Source organism: Haematobia irritans, chromosome 4 (genome assembly GCF_050003625.1).
Source record: "Haematobia irritans isolate KBUSLIRL chromosome 4, ASM5000362v1, whole genome shotgun sequence".
NCBI lineage: Eukaryota > Metazoa > Arthropoda > Insecta > Diptera > Muscidae > Haematobia > Haematobia irritans.
The window spans coordinates 70,917,046-70,930,504 of NC_134400.1; the positions used below are offsets into that span (position 1 = coordinate 70,917,046).

A 13,459-nucleotide genomic window follows, 5' to 3' on the forward strand; every position below is an offset into this window, starting at 1 on the left:
AAGATTCTGTCAGTCCTTACAATTCACCATTATTGGTTGTACCAAAGAAATCCACAGATGGGCAAAAGAAATGGCGTTTGGTTGTTGATTTTAGGAAACTCAACGACAGAATAGTAAATGATAAGTTTCCACTAACACGGATTGAAGACGTTTTAGACAGACTTGGAAGAGCTAAGTATTTCCCAACACTTGATATGACAAGCTCGTTCCACCAAATAAATCTTCACAGCGAATCGCGTCCACTCACAGCTTTTTCAACTGGAAATGGACATTATCAATTCAAACGTTTACCATTTGGTTTGAAAATTTCATCAAATAGTTTTCAAAGAATGTTAACAGTTGCTTTACGTGGATGACATCATCGTTTTTGGATGTAGTCTCCAACATCACAACGAAAATTTGCGAGATGTATTTCGAAGATTGAGAAAATTCAACCTTAAATTAAATGCAAACAAATGCAGTTTTTTGAAGCCGGAGGTAGTCTATTTGGGACATCTCATAACGGATAAGGGAGTGAAGACTGATCCAGCCAAAGATGAAGTAATAAGACAATATCCAGTACCAACTAACGCTGATGAAGTCAGACGATTTGTAGCCTTTTGTAATTATTATAGGCGCTTTATACCGAACTTTGCCGATAAAGCAAAATGCTTGAATATGCTTCTGAAAAAGAATCAGAAATTCGAATGGAATTTACAGTGCCAAAGTGCATTTGAAACTTTAAAAACAAGCTTACTTAAACCTCCTGTACTACAATACCCGGATTTTTCACAAACTTTTATATTGACGACAGACGCATCTAATTATGCTTTAGGAGCAGTTCTGTCTCAAGGAGTAATTGGCAGCGATTTACCAATTTCGTACGCCAGCGCTACTCTATCAAAACATGATTTAAATAAACCAGTATTAGAAAAGGAACTCCTTGTCATTCATTGGGGAATCAACGTTTTTAGACCCTACCTTTATGGCAGAAAATTTATAGTTGTGACTGACCACAGACCACTTGTTTCATTATTCTCACATAAAAATCCTTCTTCTAAGATGACACGTATTCGAATGGATTTATGTGACTATGATTTTGAAATAGTGTACAAGAAAGCGAAGATGAACACGAATGCTGACGCTTTGTCAAGAATAAACATAAATAGCGAAACTTTAAAAGCGATGATTCCCACTTCAATCGAGCGAGACGCTCAAGTCCTAGCCATTACTAGAAGCATGCAAAAAGAATTACATGCACAAAACCATAACAATGACACCCATAGTGATGAAGTACCAATTTCGAAGCCTGATCAACTTTTAATTTGGGAATGCACATCACCCACTGATATACGAAATATGAGAAAACTCGAGTTTATACCGGATATGCAGAGAAAGAAAACAGTATTTGAGATAAATAATAGCAGTGTATCTGTCATATACAGCGATTATCCATCGAACACTAAGGTGACTTTGGAGAAACTTATATTGAAGATGCAACAGCAACGAATAAAAGAATTAGCAATGAGCAAAAATGATGAATTGTTCAAATCCATGGCCATGGAAGAATTCAAAACAATTATGAATAAATTAATACAAAAGAATAAAGTAAATTTGAAAATTATATTATATGAGGAACCAAGAAGAATAAACTGTGCGCATACACAATTGAAAATAATAGCGGAATACCACGATTCACCACACGGAGGACATTTAGGAGTCCGCAAAACATTACTGAAATTAAAGCAACGTTACATATGGAAGAATATGTCAAAAATGGTCAAGAGATATGTCTTAAGTAGCCCACAATGTAAATTGAACAAACAGACTAGACACACAAAAGAAACAATTACGATGACAGATACACCAGGAACAAGTTTTGAAACAATATCAATAGATACAGTAGGTCCATTAAGGGTTTCTAATAATAACAGGTATATTTTAACTATACAATGTGAATTAACAAAGTATGTTGTAGCATATCCAATGGAGACAAAAGACGCGAAAACTGTTGCGAAAACTCTCGTAGAGAAATTCATTTTAATTTATGGGAATTTTAAAGTTCTAAAGTCAGATAAGGGTACAGAGTTTACGAATCAGCTGATGGCGGAAGTATGTCGTTTATTGGATATAAAGCAAATATTTAGTGCCCCATACCACCACGAGACATTGGGTTCAATAGAGCGAAATCATAGAATTCTTAACGAATTTTTATTAAATTTCACCAAAGATGATGAATGGGACTCTTGGATACCATATTTTACGTTTGCCTATAATACAACACCTCATGTTGATACTAATTATTCACCATATGAGCTAGTTTTTGGTAGGTTACCTTATTTACCGAACGATGAAATAAGAACAGCTAAAAAATGTTACAATATGGATGATTACGCCAATGAGTTGAAGCAAAGACTTAAGTATTCTCTTGCTAAGTCAAAAGAATATTTAGAGAAATCGAAAATAAAGAGAGTTCTTAGTAATCAAACTTCTAATCCACTTATTTTGAAAAAAGGCGATTTTGTACTTTTACGCCAGATAAATAGAAAAAAGAATCAATCACCGTATCTAGGCCCATATGAAATTGTAAATAGAGAGGGCGTAAATAGTTTTATAAATGTCGATGGAAAGATAAAGAAATTCCATAATAATATGTTAAAACCATGGAATTATTTAACATTGAATTCAACCTAATTATATATTATGTATTCTTTAAAGAAATTTTCCATTATGATGATAAAACAAATGAATTTTTTTTTATAACAAAGAATTAAAATGCAACTGAATTTAATAATTTAATATTTGTAAAAATAATTTTTTTCATATGAATATTCAAAAATTATTTTTTTTATAGGGTGAGGGTGTAGTGTAAACGGTATTATATGTATGAATCAACTGTTAAGTAGTTTGAGAATAATTGTATTTTTAATCAGCTGTTTAGTTATAAGTTTAGATCATATGTTATGTTTAAGGATTGTTGTTTATTTTTAAGGATAATGTTGAAAAAAGAATTAAAAATTATAAATACCGTTATTTAAGTATAAAAGATGAACAATTTTCAATAAAGTCAATCATTCAGTTTTGAAAGCCTAAACCGGCATTTTCATTTAAACCAAAAGAAAGACTTGAAGTGGCACTGAATCTGTGCCTGCAAGTAAATATACAACATTTTTCTGCCCGTGGCGTTTGTAAGCGCCGGCAAAAACTGATAGGCAGGCTATTTAAATTTGAAACAACAAGAATTTCACAAAACTTCATCCACAACACACTAAATTAAAAAAGACAAACATTACACCTCTATTATTATTTAGCTTAGGAGATGATAATAATGACATACTGATTGTTCAAAGTTTCTTTGAACCCGTTTTGAAACACTGTGCGTAGCGGCACAAATAATTTTTAATCGTCGTGTCCTTTTGTTTTTCTATTTGTTTACCTGGAAAGTTGCCCTTTGATCGATGCTTGTAGTTTTGTCGCTAAGCTTTGCATCGGCTACTAAGCATCACTCAAGAGGGCAACGAACCAGTCTTGAACCGACCATCAACTCGCGTGCGCGCTGCCGATCTCCCCCCGTGATAAACAAGTGTAGTGAAACATTCGTTATTGAAAAAATAAAACAAACTTTGAAACATATAAACATTGAAGTGAACATTTAAAAATAAAGAACATTTACAGGTAAACTATTAGTGAAGACGATTAATACACAGTGATGCATAAAGACACATCAACACCATAACAACCCATTCCCCACTCATAAACCCAAAAAGAAAAGTGCCGGCCACTAACAACAATCATCATCAACAAAAAATCATCAGAACAAAATCACAACACAAAATACACAAATTTTTACTTAATACTATATTGCACTGAAGTTTACATTGAAATTGCACTTAGTTTTACTTACAACTATATTGCACAAACCCATGTTAAATTTGAATTGAAACAACCCTTGTTTACACTGTTTCCTTGAATTAATTTAAAGTATAATTTTTTTTTGTAAATATTTTAAACCTAAATCTAAAACTTAATTGCTAATTTAAAACTTAAATCTAATAATAAATTACGAATAAAAATTAGAATTATATTAAAAATACACTACAAAAACCCTAAAACGATTGAAAATAAATATTCCAGAATTTTAAAATTTAAAACGAAAATTTCTTCAAGTGTAATTATTTCGGAAGGCAAAATTAGTTTTACTTTCCAGCTCTTCTTCAGTTCAACCCCGAACATTTTGGTCCATTGCGAACCGGATTTGTGTTTTTTAAATTATTAAAAACAATAAAATTGATTAAAAAATAATATAAAATTTTTTCTCCAAGTGTATTGTGATTTTGTTCTAAGTGTACAAGTTAAAAAACCCAGTGACCCATTAGTGCGTTTTATCAAGTGAAGAAAAAAAAACTGTAGTATTATATTAAAAAAGAAAAAATTATTAAGTGATCATAACCCAGTGTAATATTAATGTCAAATACCCTAGTGTAATACAACAACAAAAAAAAAACCAAATAGTCAAATAATATTCAAATTGCCCATGCCCTTCAAATGTAAGTATCACTATGCAAAACCAAATAAACAACAACAACAACATACATTGACCACACAGCTGGTGATGCATTGACTGACCAACAAGCGGACAGCCAAAAAATAGTCAAACACACACACGTACATACAAACATATAAAGCATAGAGAGAAAACAAAATAAAAGGGTAATGACATTAATGCTACACTGTAAAAATAAAAGGTTATGACATTTAAGTAAAATGTTTGAAAAATAGTAAAAAATTGTGGACAATAATAATTTTGAAGTGTTTTTTCGAAAAATTGTGTACTTTTTGAAAAATTAGTGAATTTCTAAGAAAAAAAAAGTGTTTTTCGAAATCAAAAAATTTAATGACCCAACATACAAAAGTGTTTTTTCGTAATTTTTTGATCAATTAATCAAAGAAAAACTGATTTACACTGGAAAAAATAATGAAAAAGTGATTTCCTTTATTTTTTGCCATAAGTAAAATTTTTATTTGTGATATTTTAAAAAATCAGTTTTTTGCAAAATTGGTCAAAAAATTACATACAAGTGACCCATACAAAATTAACCCAAGTTTTTTGTGCATTTTCATTAAAATCAATTCTCGGTTCGGTCGTGTAAAATAAAACAACAAAAAAAAAATTGAACATTGAACTTTGGACATTTTTGGTGAATTTGGACAAAACCGTAACAACGGTTTTTTAAAAACTACATTTTGTCCAACAATAAATATACAGTTTTCACGACACAAATCAGTCCCTAGCGACACAACACAATCTTCAACAGCACTACAAAGCGACACAACAACAAAAACAACACAGCGGCAGAAAGCAGACGCCATTTTTATACATCCAATTGCACACACACATACAAATTTACAAAGCTTCAAAGTGAGTACCTATTTTTTGATTTTTTTTGTGGATTTTTGGTATACAGTTTTTGCTGAGCTCATAGTTGAGAGCTTGTTGTTGCAAAGACTCTGTATAACCCGAAAAAAAAAAACAACTCCGAATTTGTGATATGTTCATGACACAGAACTTTGGACACATATTTTATTACGTAATTTGAGAAAAAATTGGAAAACGAATCATTTTGGAAAAAAAAGCGGCTACACTAAAAGAAATTTTTTCCTCAATTCTTGTTGGAAAAAATTACAAACATTTTTAAATTTTATTTTTGCTCAAAAAATTTAATTTATTTTGTTTTCTTAAATCATAAAAAACATCAAATTGGAAAATTCATAAAAATTTTGGATTTTTTTTGTTCATCAAATCGATTTTTGATTTTTTTGGATTTTGGAAATATTTAATTGGGAATTTATCATTTTATTTCCCGTACACCGTAAAAAAAGAGACCCTGGAAAAATTTACCATTGAATCAATCGGCAACAATTGAAACTTTTTTTGAAGAAAACAATTTATTTTATATTTATATTTTTTATCAACCTTTATTTCAAAGCCAATCTATCTATTCGACCCTCTGACCCACAAAAAGGTAGGAGATAGTTGGTTTTTGAAATTTTTTGACACATTTTTGTTAACAAATTTTTTTTCAGCTTTTTTTTTAATTTCGTTTATTTGTATTGCAAAATTGCTAAAATCCATATATTTTTGAGCATTGTGCTTTAACAAAATATTGCTTTTCTGTTTTTTGATTTTTTGGGTGTTTGGGTGTTTGGGAAATTTTTCGTAAAATTTTTTTTCGAGATTTTTTTTGGAAATCTTTTGGAACATTTGTTGTAAACGTAAATTTGTGGGATTTTTTTTGTTGTTTTTACGTAATTTTGGCCCAATTTGTCTACTGACCCAATTTTTTTTGTTAAATTTGACTCGTTTTTTAATTTTTCTTGATTAGTAAATATTTTCGACACTACAAATTTTGTCCCGTTTGAAAGGATATCTTGATTTTGAAATAGTTTATTGTAGAAAATTCGTGTTTTTTCTGAATAAAACTAGTTTTTTGAATCTTTCGCGAGTTATAATATATTTTAATTTTTGACCGGTGCAAAAAAGTTTAAAATACATTATGGATAGAATTTTGAAAGAAAAATTTGCCAATTGTTTGAATGATCTCGTGGATGTTGAAAGCGTTTTATCTGTTAAGGCGGCCACCGAAGATTTACACGCGTTGGAAGCGGCTCGAGTAGAGCTAAATACGTTATGGGACCAAGTTAGGCGGGCTTATATAAACTGTCGAGATAGGGTTCCAGTTGAGGGAGAGACTCCAATAGATAAGGATAAGCTTCGCGGTCATTATAAAAACGGTATGGACGTCTATAAGACAGGTTTAAGTACGATTAACTCACAGATCTCGGCGCGGCAGGAACGGGAGAATCAGGAAAAATTAGCTAGGGAATCATTAATGACACAAAATATGGCAGTAGACCCAAATTCGACCCCAAATTTACGATTACCACCATGCGACACCGACATTTTTAAGGGCGGGTATAGCGAATGGCCTACATTCAGAGATTTATTTGCTGCAATTTACATAAATAACCCAAGATTGAGTAAAGTCGAGAAGTTATTCCATTTGACCCAAAAAACTTCGGGAGAAGCGCGGGAAATCATTACAAATGTACCCCTAACTAATGAGGGTTTCGATATAGCTTGGAGAAATTTAGAAAATAGATACGAAAATAAACGGATGCAAGTTAACGAACAGCTTAGGATTCTCTTTAGTTTGCCTACAGTATCAGTTGAAAACGCGTCAACGATACAAAAATTACAACGCACGATTAACACTTGTACACAAACTTTGGAAACTTTACTAGTAGACACGGGAGAATGGGACCCAATATTAGTATACCTTGTTTCAACAAAATTACCTCGTACATTCTTGGAAGAATTTGAGAACAGTTTAGAGGATTGTTCGACACTTCCAAGTTGGCAGAAATTAGACGATTTTCTGTCACACAAGTTTAAAACATTGGAATCGGTGGGGAATATTAAAATTCAAAATTCGAAACATAATCAATCAAGATCGGATAATGATAGAAGGGGGAATCGTGTTAATAGTTTTCATACAAATGTCACTCAGAAACATAATCCTTCGGGTTCAAGACTCAATAATAATAATAACAATTCACAAGCCAACCATAATTCGAAAAATATTAATAATCCTAGTCGCAAACAAAGTGAAAGAGTTTGTCCAATTTGTCGGACAAATCATTTGTTGCGAAACTGTCCCAAATTTTTGGAAAAGTCACCCAATGACAGAATACAAATAACGAAACAAAATCATCTTTGCTACAATTGTTTATTGGCCGATCATGGAGTTCGGGAATGCAAAAGTCGTTATAGTTGTAGGGAATGTAATCAGCGACACCACAGTCTGTTACATAAGGGCAATGTTGGCTCTGCCCCTACAAACACAACACATACACGAGACGCAGCACAATCTAGTGCAAGTGCTGTTGCTCTCAACACTTTAATTCATCAAGTACGAGACGGAGCACAACCTAGCACAAGTGCTGCCGCTCTCAACACTTTTGTTAATCAGGTTCAAGGTGGAGCACAATCTAGTGCAAGTGCTGCCACTTGTTCCACTCTAGTTCAATCATCGATTTCATCTAGTATACAGTCCACTTCTACTAACGAAAGGCCTAGTATAACGACTCTCACGTTGCAAGAAGATAGACCCACTCCACGACCCGAAACTACACTTTTGTTTACCGCAATCGTTCAAATCGAATCAAAGGGACAGAGATATGACGCCAGGGCAATCATTGATCCTGGGTCACAATCGACATTTATTTCTGAAAGAATCAAAAACAGATTACAACTTCCTACAGTCAGGAATTTAGTTCACGTCACAGGTTTGAGTGACACAGTTGCTGAGACATCTACAAAGGCTTGTGTTTTTAATCTTTGTTCACGCATAGACCCTACTTTTGAATTAGAGGTTTGGGCACCCGTGTTAAAGACTCTTCCGTCTAATTTACCAACGCATACTCTTGATCGAACATTGTTTGATGAGTTCCGGCATCTTAGATTAGCCGATCCGCAGTTCTTTGATAGTCGACCCGTTGATATGCTCATCGGACTTGATATAGGACCGTTCATATACACTCATGATGTTCCTATGAAATCTTTTGGCTCAATATTGGCACAAGACACTGTATTTGGATGGATAGTTGGCGGACCCATTCAACAAAATATTGAGACAACTAGGAAAATTGCTCTTCACAGTGCCTCATCTTTGGAAAAAATAATCACACGTTTTTGGGAGGTGGAAGAAACCCCAAAAAAGATTTTGAGGTCAGCTGAAGATATTTATTGTGAAACAAATTACACGTCTACGACGAAACGTAATGAAGCGGGAAGATACACAGTGACTCTACCATTCAAAAGTTGCGCAGAAATTGGTGCATCTCGAAACATCGCACTTGCACAATTTCACAGAATGGAGAAGAAATTGGCCAGGACCCCTGATATAAAGGCGGAATACGACGCTGCTATTAGGGAATATCTTCAATTGGGACACATGCGAAAAGTTGATCCACAAAATATTTACAAGACCCCTCATTACTATTTACCGCACCACGCAGTTATTAAACCAGATAGAACGACCACCAAACTTAGAGTGGTATTTAATGCATCAAGCCCTACTTCAAATAAAAAGAGTCTTAATGATATTTTACATACAGGGCCTATTCTTCAACAGGATTTGGTGTTACAAATTTTAAAATGGCGTTTTTTCAAATATGTTTTCAACGCCGATGTTACAAAAATGTATCGGCAGATATTAATAGACCCAAATCAAGCTTCGTTTCAAAGAATACTTTTCCGATTCTCCGAAAATGGCCCAGTGGAAGATTTTGAATTGTTAACCGTCACTTTTGGCGTAAATTGCGCACCGTTTTTGGCAATAAGAACCCTGCTTCAATTAGCTGAAGATGTACAAGACTCATACCCTTTGGGCTCAAAAATAATAAAAGAAAATTTATACGTTGATGATGTATTAGCGGGGGGACACACGATTGAAGACACCATCGCCGCTAGAAAACAATTAACATCTGTTTTAGACTCTGCTGGTTTCGAGTTGAGGAAATGGACCTCTAACGACCCACGTCTATTAAATGATCTACATCCTGATTTATTGTTGCCTGTCAATTGGTTAGATCTTTCTGAAGGATCGTCAACCAAGACCCTTGGCATTCGGTGGAATGTAGCGACCGATGCTTTCTCATTTAAAGCGCCAAATGTTGAAGAAAGAGAACTTTTCACTAAACGCGAAGTTTTATCGACAATTGCTAAATTTTTCGACCCTTGCGGCTGGCTTGCTCCGATCATTATAGTTGCCAAATTAGTGATGCAGCAAGTCTGGTTAGATAAAATAGGGTGGGATGACACATTAAGACCCGTAACCACTATGAATTGGAGAAATTTTGTGAAAAATAGCCCGATTATTAATACTATATCTGTACCAAGATGGATTCGATTTTCACCCTCAAGCGCGGTCGAAATACACGGTTTCTGTGACGCGTCGGAAAGCGCGTACGCTGCTACGCTTTATATTCGAGTAGAAATCGGAAACCAAGTAGACACTTTTCTTTTAGCAGCCAAAACTCGTGTGGCTCCAATAAAGAAAATTTCTCTACCGAGATTAGAGTTATGCGGAGCGGTTATGTTATCAAAGTTAGCAAATGCAATCATTCCAAATCTACAAATAGCGCAATTTACGACACATTTCTGGACTGACTCCACCTAGGGATCTATAGTACAAACCAATAATCGATTTTTCGACATTTCGATTATTGACTTTTAATCAAAAATCGATTTTCGATTATTTTAACCAATGAAAATTCGAATATTCGATTTTTCATAATCGATTTTCATAGAAATAATGATTCTAAAAAATATACGATTTTATGACATCTATTTGTCTTTTTGTGAGTATTATTAACAATAGTTGTTAATAAAAGCAAAAAATTAGTTCCAGTCAAACATGTTAATTTTTAAATTTGTTTAAAAATTAAAATGTTCAACATAAAATTTTTAACATGTGCCAATCATTAATTTTTATTTCCCCAAATAATGACACTATAAATTCAAGGAAATTGAAAACACAAAGGATTCATTTCCACCAATTTGATATTTTATTTAATAAAATCAGAATTTTTATTTTTCTAGTTCAAAATTTAAACTAAATTTTTGGTGATCAAAACTAAAAATTAGTTGAAAATCTAAAATCGATTTTGCGATTATTTTTAGCTTAATAATCGATTTCGACTTTTTTAGATTTTCATGCCAAAATTCGAATAATCGAATAATCGATTTTCGATTTATAGATCCCTAACTCCACCATAGTTTTAGCGTGGCTTCGTAAACCACCGTGTTCTTGGAGCACTTTTGTTGGAAATCGGGTTTCCGAAATTTTAGAAAGCGTCGGTAATGAAAACTGGAATCACGTGGACTCTGAATCGAACCCAGCCGATATCGCGAGTCGTGGTTGTTCACCAGATGAGTTAAAAGAACATCATTTGTGGTGGACGGGGCCGGAATGGTTGAAATTGCCCAGAGATCGGTGGCCCAAAACTCAACTCAACGCAGATACGAATCTTGAAGCTAAACAAGTTAAAGTTTTCGCGACAACTGTTTTCGAAGACCCTTTGACCCGTTTCTCATCTTTATCACGCGCTTATCGAGTGCTATCGTATGTAATGCGTTTTTGGCGGAATACAGGTTCAAATCGGTCTCGAATTGCGTCGGAGGACATATCCTCATCTGAACTCAATGATATAAAAACTCGTCTAATCATCGTTACTCAAAAACATTATTTTGCTGAAGAATATTTAGCTTTGACTCAAAAGAAGCGACTCTCGCCAAGCAGTAGTATTTTATCGTTTAACCCATTTATCGACTCAAAAGGAGTGCTTAGATCAAACGGTCGTTTAGTTCAATCTCAGGCTCTTACATATAGCGAACGCCATCCTATCTTAATTCCATACGACTCTCGGTTTGCTCTTTTATTTGTAGAATTTGTTCATAAGGTCACAATGCACGGTGGCAATCAACTAATGGTTCGTGTCATTCGATCGGAATTTTGGATTTTTCGTGTGAAACAATTAGTAAAAAAGGTTATTCACAATTGTCGGATACGTTCTATACATCGACACCGGACCCAAACTCAAATTATGGCATCCCTGCCACCAGAACGCACTATGTTATCTAGACCCTTTCAAAATACGGGCGTAGATTTTGCTGGACCCTTTGGGATAAAAAGTTTGACTGCTCGAGCTTGTCTTATTACAAAGGGTTATGTCTGTATATTGGTTTGTTTTTCGACTCGCGCAATCCACTTAGAAGCTACTAGTGATTTGTCGACCCAATCCTTCATAGCTGCTTTAGATCGCTTTATAGGCAGAAGAGGGTGTCCAGAAAAAATATTCTCGGATAATGGGAAAAACTTTATAGGTGCCGCGGAACTTATTAAAAAAGATAGGATCGCATTTATGAAATCAATTCAAGACACTACTATTCAAAGACACGCGCATCAAAATTTAGAATGGAAATTTATTCCTCCAGGGGCTCCCCATATGGGAGGTCTGTGGGAGGCGGGTGTTAAATCGTTCAAGACCCACCTTCGTAAAACAATGCCAAAAATGAATTTTACGTTTGAAGAATTATCAACTATTTTAGCCCGCATAGAGGCTTGTCTTAATTCACGTCCGATTAGTCCAACTAGTGATGACCTTTCAGACTTAGAGCCTTTGACCCCAGGACATTTTCTGATAGGTTCTCCATTGTTGACCCCGGCAGAACCCGATATTTCTGGTGGGGATGTGACATTAATAAATCGGTGGACACGATTAAAAGTTATTTCTCAGAATTTTTGTCAAAGATGGAAATCGGAATATTTGAATGAATTACACCGTAGATACAAATGGAAATACCCACAACAAAACCTTGCCATAAATGATTTAGTTATTATAAAAGATGATCACTTACCTTCAAATGAATGGAAACTAGGGAGGGTTGTCAAAACCTACGAAGGCGCTGACAAAAATATTCGAGTAGTAGACATTAAAACCGCTAGCGGTATGCTCAGCCGACCCATAACGAAGATAGTAAAACTATTTGCGGACTGACTAGCATATCACAAATTCATCAAAAAACACGGTACTCACAAAACTTTTGTTACAGAAATGGCCGGAGTATTACCAGTTCGCGACCCATCACCAAATGGACCCTCTCGCCCCAATCGCCGACACCGACCTGCGCACTGGCAGTATGCATGTGGGCTGTGCCAAGACGACCACCCAATCAGGTCATGTGCCTTCTTCCGCCGCCAGACCCCATATCAGCGGTATGAAACAGTAGAGAGGCGCAGCTACTGCCGTAACTGCCTGGCGCGCAGTCATTTGGCTCCGGACTGCCCAGTCCTCACCGCGTGTCGGGAATGCAACCTCCGTCACCATACGATGTTGCATGGGGCTCCTCAGCTGCGAGAAACCTTTGGACGTTATACGCCACCACCGGTAGAGTTGCCATACCACCGATCTTCGGTTTTTATTCCTACAGCCCAGGTGGATATGATGGCTGAGGAGTCTGAGGACTGGGCCAGTGTAAGAGTGCTTTTATGCCAAGCTGCCACACACACACGAGTTGCTGCATCGACCGTTAACCGGCTCCGAATCCCAACAAGGGAAAAGGATGGTCGTACGTTCGCCACAATCCGACTTAGGGCACGACGCTATGGAAGTCGCCTGGTGTATAAGCTCAGAGCTTTGTTGACCCGCGACCTACCCAGACGCCCATACTCCGACCCCATCCTTGAGGACCCTGCTGCAAATATGGAGGCTCATGAGTTGGCCGATATCGATCCTAGAGGCAATGAGTCCATCGACGTCGAAGTGGGCGCAAGTGCTTATGCCTACTTGCGGCGAGATGGCGTCGTACAGACGGGCCTTGGAAGAGTTTTTGCCCAACTCACCGATTGGGGCTATG

General features: G+C 35.5%; 1 protein-coding gene across 1 annotated transcript; it reads left to right on the plus strand.

Moving 5' to 3' along the window:
* The first annotated feature begins 352 nt into the window (after nt 1-352).
* LOC142235558 (uncharacterized) lies at nt 353-12,600 on the plus strand. Its single transcript, XM_075306811.1, has 6 exons — nt 353-408; nt 462-1,523; nt 1,914-2,305; nt 6,553-8,697; nt 8,746-9,872; nt 10,801-12,600. Exons 1-6 carry the CDS (start codon nt 353-355, stop codon nt 12,598-12,600), a joined length of 6,582 nt encoding a protein of 2,193 aa, XP_075162926.1.
* The last annotated feature ends 859 nt before the right edge of the window (nt 12,601-13,459 follow it).